Here is a 13,627-nt window from a genome sequence, read left to right on the forward strand (position 1 = left end):
AGCAGCGGAGTTATCTACAGGCCATAGGGACAGTCCCATGTGTCATGTGTCTGCATCGCTACAGTCAAAGCTGAGAGCATGCGGGCTGGTGGGCCAATGGGCCTGATGCTTTGTTTGGAGCACACCCTGGAGTAGATATGTTTCCCCAGCCCTCCAGGGACCTTTCTCCCCAGTGCAAATAGTAACCCCCCCACACCGACCTCCTTCACAGGGCTGATCTCCCTTGTAGGATCTCCAGCCACCACCCTCAGTGCCCTCGTTACCTACCATCTTCAGTTCTGGTCCCAGCTCCACTCCACGCTGAAGCTAAGTGTCTCATTGTCCGTAGTGACGCGTGTGCCAGGCACTCCAGAGAATTGTGGCTCCCATGCTGCAGAGGAATCTACTGGGGTCAGACAGGGTAACCATGTAAAAATACTAACCAGGTGCCAGCCAGGAACCAGGATGTTTTTCAGCCTCTTGGGCATTCTGGGTTGGTGAGACCCTGACTCAAACTGGCCTTGCGTGGAGGAGATGGAAATGAATGGGTTTCACCCTTTGCGTGCCAGGCAGCAGCCAGCCCCACCATCTGAATCAGGTTCCATTTTCTTCCAGTCAACAAAGAAATCTGCCCCCCAGTGAGTCCGGTTGGGATTGGGACCCCGTCCCGCTGGCAGGGACGTCAGGAAGAACAGTGGGGCTAGCCGTCCAGCCCAGCCAGGGTGCCTTGAAGGCTTAGGGTCAAATCTAGTTTTAAACCATGAGGGAAATGCTAGTTCCTGATTTTACAGACTCATCCCGCAGCTCAGTCTGAAGGGAGTTGCCTGGAACTGGACTAACGGGGGGCGGGAGAGGTCAAGTGTGAGTCATCGGCGGTGCTGACAGGTGGACTCCTGCTCGCTCCACTGGTGGAATCCACTCCTGATCACCCGCAAACTGCGAACAAACCAAACCAATGTCATTGCCCACCATGCACGAATTCCGCAGCAATGCCAAAGGCTTCCATGGTGGAGACCAGGTGGAGCTGCTGCCCCTTACTGGTGGCTGTTGAAGGCTGTGATATTTCCCCCCGCCCAGTCTACACCAGCCAGTTGTGAGTGGGAACACTAGTGTCCAGGCACTGAGTCATCTACACCAGCTGTGGGATGGGTGGTAAAAATGGCCAGGCCCGGTCTCTGCTAGCGCTGCTGCCCTTGGAGACACGCTGGTGAGTGTGTAAAGGGGTGTGTGTTGGGGGTGGGGTTCAGGTGGGATGTAGCGCCGCCACAGGCTCTTGGGAGAATTGCCTTTGCCTTGGGGAGGGAGGAGAAAGGCAGCAGAGTGTTGTCGGTTCCCAGGAAGGATGGGAGGTACGGTGGTGGGGGTGGGGATATAGGTGGGGTGGTGGGGGTGGGGATGGGGATGGATCCGGGAGTGGGTGTAAGTGCAGGTGCTGGGGACGGTAGGTATGGATGGAGCATGGATGATGCTAGGTATAGGTGGAGTGGGGGCAATGGTGGAGGGAGTGGGGTGGCAGAGGGTACAAATAGCGCTGATGGGCACAGGTGGGGAGGTAGGTATGGACGCAGTGGGGACAGTGGTGGGTACTGGTGGAGTGGGGGCAGTGGTGGAGGGAGTGGGGTGGCAGAGGCTATGTGTGGGGTAGCAGGCACAGGTGGGATGGTGGTGGGCACCAGTGAGGATGGTGAGGGTAGCTGTGAGGAGGTGGAGGAGGGTTCTGGGAGGCACTCAGAGTTCCTCCAGGCAAAGCATGGATTGTTTTCAGCTGAGTTGAGCTCTGGGGGAAGATGACAGATGGACAGCTCTGGAGACAGGAGCCCGCTGGGTGGCCCAGAGTGGGTCCAGCCTAGACAGCAGCAGAGGATGTTTCTCCCAAACCTGGGCCCACCTGTAAAGGTGAATAGTCCCTGGGTGTGCGCCCCAGTCGCTCAAATCATGAGAGAGATTTTACTGATGTTCAAACCTGCCCACGGGAATGAGGCTGAGATCCACCAAACTCATCTCACGTGTGCTACATGCTCATTGCCAACTCGGGCTAGATTCTGTCTGGCACCTACAAGTGAACGGTTCTTTGCCTCTTCCCAGCCTCCGGGCCCCCCGTTTCCCCAGGGAAATGCTGCTGGGTGCTCCGGTTTGCTCTGCACTCACATGAACATACCGGCTCACAGCAAAGGCCACGTTCCATTGCATCAGGTGATGTCTTCGGCAGGTTTTATTGTCTAAGCTTCCTTGAAGGCAGGTTCTGAACTTATTTTGTGAATGATTTTCCTTTAAATAAACACACGGAGGAGACCAGGGGGTTCTCTGCTCTCTCAAAGGATCAGGAGTTATTCCAGCCTCTGCATTCCGATGTTCGAGGCATTTAAATAAAAATATTGTGTCATTTTTCAAACGCTTCTCTCCAAAGCGTCCTGCAGCCTTTACGTTACGCTGAGACTTCAGAGACTTTGAAGGAGCGCTTTGAAATGGAATACAGTTCTGCTGTAGAGAGGCTTTCGAAATCCCTACTCAGGCGTTGTTGTGTCTGCGAGGGACACTCACCCTGAGATCTCAACGCACGCGCCCACAGCTGCTGCCCTCGTGAACACTCTGACATACACACGCACCCTGCTCACACACCCGTTCCTCACAGACTCACCTCAGACACACCCAGACCCCTGCACACACTCACCTTCTCAGATAAACATGCACCCCCCCTACACATTCACACACACACACCTTCTTGGGCATACACTTCACACCCTCTCCAACTCTCTCTCTCACGTACACCCTCCCCTCTGCCTCGCCCACACATTCTGTGTCCCAGGATCAGTGAGGAGGCTGGGGTCAGAGAAGCGGTGGGCAGAGGACAGTGCTGGATTAATAAGGTCTCATGCAGGCAGCCTCGGGGAGCCAACTTGTATCCCACCCCAGTGACTCTCTGGCCATTCGTCCGTCATGCTGCCCAACTGTCCTCTGCTGGCATTGGCCACCTCAGCCTGTCTGGCCTTGCCGCTCCTGGACGGCATTGTGGGTAATATAGCGCAGCATCTCTTGTGGCTATTACTGGCAGGGCTGTTTCTTTAGCTCAGCGGCCAGGTGCAGGCCTAGAAAGTTAGCGGGCCCTAGGTTGTCGTCTCGGATCAGCTCTACCAGAGGGGAAGGCTGGTTTTCTAGCCCCCTGGAGAAGCACCAAAACAGACCAAGAGGGGGTGCAAAGTAGAAACTAATGCAGCCCCCCACCACCATATTGACTTGCTCGGTCTCCTGGCTCCTTGGTGTGATACCAACTTAGGTCCCCGTCTGCATCAGTAGGTCGGGTGTCTGGGGTCTCAGGGAGTCTGAAGGTGGGAGAGTCCATCTCATATCACCTCTCAGTGCAACCCAGAGTCCTTCATACCCAGGCTGCTGGTTGAAATCTAGCCAGGGCAGGTTGCAGCTGGAAGTTGCTAATGTCTAACAGCCGGTCAGTGGCCTGGATGGGACGGGTTGTGTTTGCTGCGATCCCTAGCGGACAAGCTTCTGTGCAACGGGCAGCCCCAGCCGATGCCAACAGCTGTGGGATCCTTTGGGTGGCCAGCGGTAACCCAGGCCCTCCCTTTTTCCCTCCCCAGGTGTATTTTAAGAGAGACGGGGAGCTCATAGAGGTGGTGCCCCTCCTGGAGCCTCCATCCGGCGCCGCCGGGCTACAGGACAGCCGAGCCGCTCGGAACCTGCTGAACCGCGACCTGGACGACACCAAGATGCAGAAGTCCCTCTCCCTGCTGGACGTGGAGGACCGGGGTGGGCGGCCCTACACGGAGGACCCCCTCAAGAGCATCACCCCTGACCCGGGACTTCTGTTCAGCCCGGCCACCGAGATCATCCCAGAGACTGTGGTGAGCCGGGAGTTCCCGAGGTGGGTCCACGACATGGAGCCCGTCTACTACTTCCACCACACGCACATCCCGCTCAGCGACGGCACCGTGGAGGTGCGGGCCATGCTCATGTGGACACTTAACCCGCAGATAGACAATGAGGCGCTCTTCAGCTGTGAGGTCAAGCACCCCGCCCTCTCCATGCCCATGCAGGCCGAGGTCACGCTAGGTAAGGCGCGCGCGGGGGGAGGGGTGGTTTAAAGGGACACGGCGTCATGTGTCTGGTTTATGGTGATAAAGACCCCTCCGGCCCCACGCGCCTTCTCTCTTTGATCCCCTCTCTCTCCTCCTCCCATCCCACCTCTTCCAGCTCCCCCCACCCTTTCTTTCCTACCACACCTCGTGTTTTCTCCCTCTTACTCATCTCTCTCCTCCCCTCCCACTCTCTTTCCTACCCTTTGCTTTGCTTTCCAAGTCCTTCCACTCCTGCCTGGGTCTGGGAGGAGGCCTGCCGACCGTGGGCTGAGGGGCTTCTTTGGGTCTCTGTGTCTGCTGGTTATGGGAGGGGGTGGCAGTCGGGACCCTTGGGGTGTGTCTCCCAGCCCGGGTAGAAGATTCATGCTAGTGGGGCTCGAAAAAAGAGCACTGTGGTCATCAGGGCTCTAGCTGGAGCCTGGACACTCAAGCTTAAGGGGTTGGGTTCCTGGGTTCTGTCAGGCAAGGTTCTATGGGGGTTCTTGGGTTCTGTGATCAGCTGGGGCAAGCGGCTTTCCCCCCGCCCCCGCCCCTGTGCCCGCTGCAACAGAGCATGGCCTTGTGGAGAAACCATTGGACTAGGTTCTATTCCCAGGTGACCTTGAGCAAGACACTTACCTGCCTCAGTTTCCCCCTCTGTCAAATGGGGATAATGATCCTGACCTCCTTTGTAAAGCACTTTGGGATCCCCGGACGGAAAGCGCTAGCTAAGAGCTACTTACGATGATGATGAACGGCACCTCGGGCTGTGATTCTCTTCGCTCTCAGGAGCTGAGCCAAGCTGGGCTTAGCTCTTGGAAGGGTGACCCCCAAGGCACATACCTGGGGTTCACGGGGAAGTAATGCCAGATATACATCAGAGGATGCTCCTCCCTCTGAGCCAGGACTGGGCTAATGGCTCAGCAGTGGGCGTGCTGGGAGAGGCTGTCCTGCTGGAGGGGCCGTGTCCTGCATGAGACGTAAAACCAAGCTTCTGACCACTTGCAATCGTGAAAGATGCTCTGGCGCTTTTTGCCGCAGCGGGCGTTACCCCGGCTGTGCTGCCCGTGTTCCTCGTTTCTCCTACAGCATCGTGTGGTGTAGCTGTACCGTCACGCTCCCCAGGGGGGGTTGCATTTAACCATGGCTGTGTGATGAGTGGATATACACCTGTGTGGGCTGCTCCATGAGTCCGTCTCCCTTACTTTCCCTTTCTTCTGGCTGCCTGTTCGCTCTGAGCCCCCGCTTCGTTCAGCCCCTTGGTTAACCCTCTGCTAACCCAGGGACCTGAAATCGCTCAATTCCCCTCCTGCCCTGCACCTCATTCACCTCTCTCTCTCAGTGCCTTGGCCACACACCAGTTCCTAGGAGATTGTTCTACTACGCCCATTGGGTGCTCTCCCGCACGGGGCAGAGGGGCCAAGGCGGGGCCCTTTGAACTCTGCCTCAGTGGCGTAGCCAGCTTTTAAGAGGAGGGGGAGCAAACCTAAAAAAGGCACCTCCCCTTGGCTCCTCCTCCGGCCACGCCCCCCCCTTGGCTGCACCATGCTGCGCCCCCCCCCTCGCCCCTCCGGCCGGCGGCCACTTTTGGAAAGGCGCCGCTTTTGGGAAAAGGGGTGAGGGGAAGCGGCTGCTTCCGCTGCACCCCGCTGCTACGCTGGGGGGGATTTCAGCCATCTCCCCCAGCAACGCAGCCCTGGTGCTGAACGGCACTGGCCCCTGTGCCCAGTCCCATGGCAGCCACCTGAAATGGGGCAACCACCACGTCTGCAAGGGCTGGCTTTGCCTCAGTGTCCTCCGTTGCCAGCACTGCACCTGGAGCCGGCATCTTTCCATGCCCTCATTGACCCATAGGTCTGAGTGTCTCTCCCGGGGGAGGAGGAGGGTTGGCACTGCCCAGAGAGCCTTTCGCTGTGGCATGCAGTCGGAAGAAGCAGAGCTCACTGTTACACCCACAGCCCTGGACCGCCACGCTGGCTCCTTTAGACAAAAAATAAGGGGGGCTGGGGCACCCTGTCCTTGTCCCCAGAGAAATGCTGCCCTGCTGGTAATCCTCAGTCTGGGCCCACAGCACCACCTGCTCTTCCAGCCGGGCCAAAGCTTACAGTGCCTTTGTGGAGTGGCCCTGGGAGGTTTCGACTCCCCTCTGCCTCGCTCCTCATGTTCTATCCCCACCACAGAGACCCACTGAGCTGGCCACGCCCAGATCTTGGCTTCTATGGGGCAAGCACCTCATGGCAGGGGGCGTTTTTGGCAAGGGATCCTCCCATCTAGCTCTGCCTTTGCTGTGATGGATGGAGCCAGTTTGCTGACCCGTTTCCCAGAGCACCTCTGTCTGGGGGCGGTTCAAGGCTCTTTGCTCCATGGGCAAGAATCCATTGACCTTTTAAACGATGCTGAGTCCATTAGTCACTTGTTTATTTCTGTTCATGGACACTCCTCTGCCCCGGGCGCTGGGTACTGTCACGAAGTGTCGGGGGGGGGAGACAAGGCCCTGCACCCCCAGCTTCCTGTGATTCACCGTGACTCTCAGCCAGCCAGTAAAACAGAAGGTTTATTTAGATGACAGCAACACAGTCCAAGACAGGTCTTGCAGGTACAGACCACAGGACCCCCTCAGTTAGGTCCATCTTGGGAGGGCAGGGAGGCCAGAGCCCCATTGGGAGGCCAGAGCCCCATCTGGGCTCCCCTCCATTTTCCCAGCCAGCTCCAAACTGAAACTCCCTCCAGCCGTCTCACTCAGCCTCCCCCCGGCTCCTCCCCCAGCCTTTGTCCAGTTTCCCGGGCAGAGGGGTCACCTGGCCTCCAACCCGCCTCCTGGGTTCTCATGTTACATGCTCAGGTAGCCTCCCTCAAGGAAAGTCTCCCATCCCCAGTGCAGACCGTCCCAGCAAAACTCCCCTGCAACCTTCCCAGGTCAATACTCCCCACTCAGCATTCAAAGACCACGTTAAGAACATTCCCACTTCATCACAGGTACCAAACCAGCCCTTATCCAAGAGGAGCCGAAGCAACTCCTCCCCTCGCGCCCAGCGGGCATAGAAAGAGGTGCACTCCAGGGTTAAACAAGCAAGCCCTGGGAGGCTGGGAAGGGCTCCCGGCCGTATGTGCCAAGGAAGAGGGGGATTGGCACTGAACGTGCTGCCCAGACTCATCCGTGTAGCCACATCCTCCAGTGGGTCTTCTAGCCTTTCCGCTCAAGGCATCCTCCCCGGCATGGACTTCACCCTCCTCCATGGTGGCTGTGTCAGCCCTGGAGTCCCCGCTCTGTCCCTAGAGCGGGCACAGCATGGCCAGCAACAACCCCCGTCTGTGCTAACCCTGCAAGTGCACCCCACGCTGGGGCAGAAGGCCGTCCTGAGTCCACGTCTGCTGAGGGAGCCAACGGGAAGATCCGTTCCTGCCGGCCAGCTAGAGAGGAATGTTTGGGTTTTTGTTAGGGTTACCATACGTCCGGATTTTCCCGGACATGTCCGGCTTTTGGGGGTTCAAATCCCCGTCCGGGGGGAAATCCCCAAAAGCCGGGCATGTCCGGGAAAATCGGGAGGGAGGGATGGAGGGCTCGGGTGGGGCCTCTTTGGCCGGGCCGGTGCGGGGCCGGGCCGGGGTCGCGGGGCCGGGCGGGGAGCCGGGGGCGCCGGGCCGGGAGCCGGGCGGTGCGCCGGGCCGCGGGCCGGGGTAGCGGGGGGGTGCGCGGGGCCGCGAGCCGGGCCGGGGTAGCGGGGGGGTGCGCCGGGCCGCGGGGCCGGGCGGGGAGCCGGTCCGGGGTAGCGGGGGGGGTGCGCGGGGCCGCGAGCCGGTCCGGGGTAGCGGGGGGGTGCGCGGGGCCGCGAGCCGGTCCGGGGTAGCGGGGGGGTGCGCCGGGCCGCGGGGCCGGGCGGGGAGCCGGTCCGGGGTAGCGGGGGGGGTGCGCCTGGCCGCGGGGCCGGGCGGGGAGCCGGTCCGGGGTAGCGGGGGGGGTGCGCCTGGCCGCGGGGCCGGGCGGGGAGCCGGTCCGGGGTAGCGGGGGGGTGCGCCTGGCCGCGGGGCCGGGCGGGGAGCCGGTCCGGGGTAGCGGGGGTGCGCCGGGCCGCGGGGCCGGGCGGGGAGCCGGTCCGGGGTAGCGGGGGTGCGCCGGGCCGCGGGGCCGGGCGGGGAGCCGGTCCGGGGTAGCGGGGGGGTGCGCCGGGCCGCGGGGCTGGGCGGGGAGCCGGGGGTGCGCGGGGCCGCGGGCCGGTCCGGGGTCGCGGGGCCGGGCCGCCGGGGGGTGCGCTGGGCCGCGGGGCCGGGAGCCGGGCCGGGATAGCGGGGGGGGTGCGCTGGGCCGCCGGGGGCCGGCAGTGCTGGGCGGGCTGGGGGTGGTCGGCCAGGGCTGGCACCCCAGGGCCCGAGCCGACCCAGGCTGGCGCTGCCGGGGGGCCAGCCTGGGCCGCGCCTGCTCCCCCCACACCCCCCCTTACCAGCTTCAGGCTTCCCGCGAATTTAATATTCGCGGGAAGCAGGGGAGGGGGCGGAGACTTTGGGGAGGGGGCGGAGTTGGGGAGGGGGCATGGGCGGGGCTGGGGGCGGGGCCGAGGCCCCGTGGAGTGTCCTCCATTTGGAGGCACAAAATATGGTAACCCTAGTTTTTGTGATGTGGCCCTCTACCGATCAGGAACCAGAAAGAGAGCCCCTCTCCCCCTCTTCTTCCCCCCCCCTCCCTCCCGAAACTCATTGGACCCATCACAGTCATCAGAGGGTAACAATGTTCCTTCAGCACTATCTGGGCTGGATTCAAATCAGCCCCTGCAGAATCAAACGGCTTCCTAGCACACGACCAATCGGCTGAGCCGTCCCTTCCCCCCTTCCTACCCCAGGCTGACCGTACCCCTCATTCCTGACCGTTAGCATCACACATTCCTGTCTCCATCGCAGAAAACCCAGTATAACAAGGAAACTATGGGAGGGAGGCGGGGAATCTTCTGCTCTCGGTCGTCTTTAGCAACTAACGCTGGACCTAACGAAGCTTGATGGGCTCCAAATCGTGCTGACTGTAGAAAGTGGCTCCTTCCCCCGCCCCCTGCTTGTAAAGCAACTCGCTCTTCAATGAGAGCCCCTTCAAAACAGCCCCAACACTTCAAAAGGAAGAAGAGGGGAAGCGTCTTGCATCCTTGCTGTTTCCTCCAAGTATATCAGACGGCAAAAGCTGCTCCTCTCAGCCTATTATTTTTCAGCCCAGATCGGATTAAAGCCACTCTCATTAATTTTTCAGGTTCCAGCACCCAAGATTAATTATCTCTTTCCTCTCGCTGGCGCAAAAAAATATAGAAAATCCCATTCAGCAGACACACTGCACACTAAAAAGGTCACTGTATGATTGTTAAATGAAGTAGCTTAGAGGGGAGTCAGGACTTAACCTGCCCATTGGTCTCCCTGCATGCTGAAGGTATTTGACACTACGCAACCCTCACCGAAAGTCTCGTGTCCCTTTAGATTGTAGTGTTGCAGCCCCCTGTTGGGTAATGAGACTCCCAAATCCACGTAAGACCCCGGATCTGTAGGAGGGGTGCTGAGGACAAGGCCTGACGGGACTGGTTCATCCAGGAGTGGTGCATGTGTAAGAATTCTGGGAGATAACCAGCCATGTGGTTTGTAGGCCAGAGCAGACCCCATGTTCAGGTGACTCAGGGGTGCTGAGAGAAGCGGATTGTTCGTCTGAGCTTTCGGTGCTGTTGTAAATTTCCAGCCGGGCGTCCGAGTTACCAGACTCCTGTAAGAATTAGCCTCAGTAGAACTGGCCAAAAAGGGCGAACTGTTTTTCCCGGGAACTTTTACGGCATTTTATCCTGAACATTTTCAGATTTTTCAACAACAAAACCAAACCAATGAACAGCAACAACAAAAAAAACGGCTGGTTTTTGAAAACTTGAAAACCAAACATATTTTCGGTAAAAATATTTCGCTTTCGGTTCAAAATGCTCAGTTTTAGAAAATCAAAAACGTTCCCCCTCGCCCCCCCCCCCCAAAAATTGGATTTTGATTTCTTTGCTGGGAAAAAATCAGATATTTTTCAGTCCCTGCCGATGACTGAGATGGCAGCCATTCCATAAACCCCCCGTACCGTTTGCAGGCCTCGCAAAGCAAATGTTGCCAAACAGGTGAAGACGAGGAAGTGGGACTGCCAACTGGAGCTCCCTTCACTTCAATAAGCGTAACCTCAGAGGTGCTAAATGCTGGCTCATTGGATCGCTGCCAGCGCGGCGGGACGGGCAATACCACCCAACACCCCATAAGAATTTCCACCAGGCCCGGCGAGCTGCTCCGTCAAAGCAGGGCAAGCTCAAGCCGACACCTGCCTGGCTGACTTTCCAACATGTTCTGTCATCCCAGGGTGCCGAGAACCAGCGATGGACAAGGAGAGGCTTTCACTGTTCCCCTGAATAATGAACAAGGGAGTGAATAATTAACAGGGGAGATGCTCCCCAGGGTAGCTATGATTGGTGGCACTATGTGCAACCTCTGCCTGACTGGAGGTGTATGGGGCGAGACTGTATTTGTAATGGTGGCGTGTAAAGGAGAGTCCTGATTTGAAGTCCTAATTTCTTCCCGTCTAACTGCTGAAGGGAGTGAATTTCCGTGGTGCTCTCAAAAGCAAACAGCTGTGGTTGAATGGGCAAACTTCCTCTATGCTGCTTTGCCCGTGCACCTTTCTCCTGTTCTTCCAGCACTGGCCACGCATGTACGTTAGTCCCAATAATGTTGGTGCTAGCGTGAAATGCTTAAACTGGGATTGTTGGGGAGCAGGATCTGTGAGTTCCCTAAGCACTGAACAGAGGGCACCAAACTCATTGCTCATAGGTCATCATTGAGTTATCAGATGGTAACAGCTTTCTGTCCCTGCCAAATCCTGGATTAGATTCAAACCAGTGAGTGGCCCTGGAGGGATCCAACTTTTCTGAGGCCTGATCCCAAACTCCCTGAAGTCAGTGCTTTCCGTTAACTTCAGTGGGCTTCGGATCAGGCACTTCCCAACTCTGGATCTCCCCAAACCTTGGGACTCTTAACTCATCACTAGTTCCCTGAGAAGTGCTGTGTGTCTGCCTTTCTCCTCCAAGATTTGTTCTGCTCTGAGTACCTAGGTCCTGTAGGTGCCTCTTCTCCCCTACATACACATAAAGGCAGTTCCCCTCAGCCCAAGGGCAGGGGTAACATGGCCAGATTTGCATTGCAACAGGTGGGTAAAGTCAGCATGAGTTAATGCAGAGCAAGATTAGAAGCAGCAGGAAAGAGAGAGGACTTGCCGAAGGTATCCATGTTCTCCATTATAAAGCCTGTTCCACCACTCTGCTGGGACCTATCCCGATGAACTATTAACAAAGGGAGAGACAGGTGTAGCCACTGGAATCCATGTAGGATGGACTGACCCAAATCTGGTCCCAGACACCAAAGCTTTAGAGTTCCTCACCAGCCTGAAATCCAGAACTTGTGTCAGGAAGTTACTGTAGAGCCAGATTCTGTTGCTCTTCTCCTCCCAACCCCTGAGACCGATTGTCATCGAAGGGCCCAGAGCCCATGTAGTGGAAGGAAACGGTGGCGCTCTCCTCCTATCTGAAACCGGCCGGCTAGCAGCTTGAAGAGGTCTGGCAGAGAAACATCCCCCTCAAACAGCAAGAGGAGCCAATGGGCTTGATCATCCTGTTGATGGCGGCTGGCTTCAGATCAGGAAGTGGCATCGTGATGAGCGAGAGAGACCAGGCAGACAGCTGCTGCTGCCGAGGTTGTTTGCATCTGCGGAGAATGAATCTCAGCAAAATTAAAGCTTGGAAGCAGATCCCATCCCATGCCTAGCCCACCTCCCCGCTGGTCAGTGCACAATGGGATTGGTTAGGGCAGCTGCGCTGTGCTCCTGTTACAGATCCGGACCCTGCCAAGGGGGAGTTGTGTTCCTGAGTGTGAGCTTGGGCCATGCGAAAGCATCTGCTGGTGCTCTCCGCTCCTCCCATCCCATCCTCCCCCACACAGAGATCCCAGCCCTGCTGCTGTCACTCAGTCTCCAGTAGTGAGCCCAGTGGTCCCCTGCAGCTAAACTAGAACCAGAACCTCCGGACTCTGAACATCGGGGACGCTTGGCTCCAGAGCTGAGTTTTGCAGCTCAGACCCGTCTTTGGGTAGGCCACCCATAAACCATCCAGCAACACTTACAGCTGCCCACAGTACAGGGTCTTGGCCCCTGGCCACCTCTGAGCCAAAAGGCAGGATCTGAGAATCAAACCTACACCTCCAAGTGGTAGCATTTGGGCATCTTGGCTAATCTGCTGGCGCAAGTGACAAACCTGTGCTTTGCCTTGTGTCTGTCCCTCTCCTATAAACAGCCCACAGGAGAAAGGCAGCCTATGCCGATGGCTCTTCCGGTGCTGTTGCCTACAGCATTATAAGAACACTGGGGCCACGCTCATATACATCAGCTAAGCACCTGGTCTGCTCTATGGAAGTTGTGTCTTTCTCTGCCGAGTCAGAGTGGAGAGCAGGGGGTGAGCACGCTGGATTGGCTGTGGCTGGAGCCTGTATCTGGACTGGCACTATCTGACCTTGTGCTGGCAACAGATCAAAGATCCAGCTTGATTTTACAACTGTCCGCTCCAAAGCAACTAGCCTAACGGTGCAGTACTGGGAGCTTGGCGGCTGCTGCCCGAGTGGCCCCCCTGTGCTGATAGATCATGCGGAGAGATTGAAGGATAGATTTTCCCCACACTGTTGCATCTTGCGGGTGACCGACGTCTCCATGCATGGAGGCAGCAGTTGGCTATTTCCCCTCACCGGGTGTTTCCTGGACAGTCGACGTGCTGGAAATCCCAGTAGACTCCATTAGACTCCTCCAGTTGGAGTTCCCATCGCCCCAGTAGCTCCATTGCTCTCTTCCTAATTCAAGCTGCCAGTTGGAACCGACGTGAGAACTTCCATCTGGAAATTCCCCTGGAGCCCTTTCCCAGGCATACAACATGTGCCCTCACCACGCTAGGCCAGCCTTGATCCTCAGGCAGACGGGCTTTGCCCAGGGGAGCTGACATTGATCCTTCGTAGCCGGGTTGCTGGTGGCATCCTGTCTTTGAACTGCTGGCGGGTCCCCCAGCCAGGCAACCTCCTCTCTTCAGCAGGGGTAGGAGCACTTAGCAGCCCCCCCTTCCTGAGCACAGCTGGGCCAATAACGGAGTTTTTAGTTTGCTGATAATGCCGAAAAATCTGAAAAAACAAAATCCATTTGGGTGGAACTGAAAAAAAGATTAATTTTTTTTTAAAATATGGAAAAGAAAAAAAAATATTTTTGTTCCAGTGTTGAGTGGTTTTTAATGCTTTTTTTTAAATCATTAATTAAAATTGAAAGACACTTCAAAACAAAGCATCATTTCGAACCCCAAAAAATCACAACCATTTGAGGGTGTTTTTTCCAGTACGAGCAATTTGTCGAAACCAACCCAAATTCAAGAACCAGTTTGGTGTCGCCGATTCTTCATTTTACCCCGAAAAACATTTCAGTAGACAAATTTTGCCTTGCTCCAGGCTTAAGCGCTCCCCCAGCCCGGGAGGAGCTCAGAACCCAAATGGCAGGAGCCCATGCCAAG

General features: G+C 57.3%; 1 protein-coding gene across 2 annotated transcripts in view; it reads left to right on the plus strand.

Annotated features, from left to right (window-relative positions):
* Window positions 1-13,627, plus strand: part of IGSF21 (immunoglobin superfamily member 21) — a 272,639-nt gene that overhangs the window by 242,094 nt on the left and 16,918 nt on the right. For both annotated transcript variants that reach the window (XM_054009265.1, XM_054009266.1), the window contains one exon: window positions 3,573-4,044. In XM_054009265.1, the coding sequence (XP_053865240.1) occupies window positions 3,573-4,044 (472 nt within the window). The remainder of the gene's footprint in view (window positions 1-3,572; window positions 4,045-13,627) is intronic.

Source organism: Malaclemys terrapin, chromosome 19 (genome assembly GCF_027887155.1).
Source record: "Malaclemys terrapin pileata isolate rMalTer1 chromosome 19, rMalTer1.hap1, whole genome shotgun sequence".
NCBI classification, from domain to species: domain Eukaryota; kingdom Metazoa; phylum Chordata; order Testudines; family Emydidae; genus Malaclemys; species Malaclemys terrapin.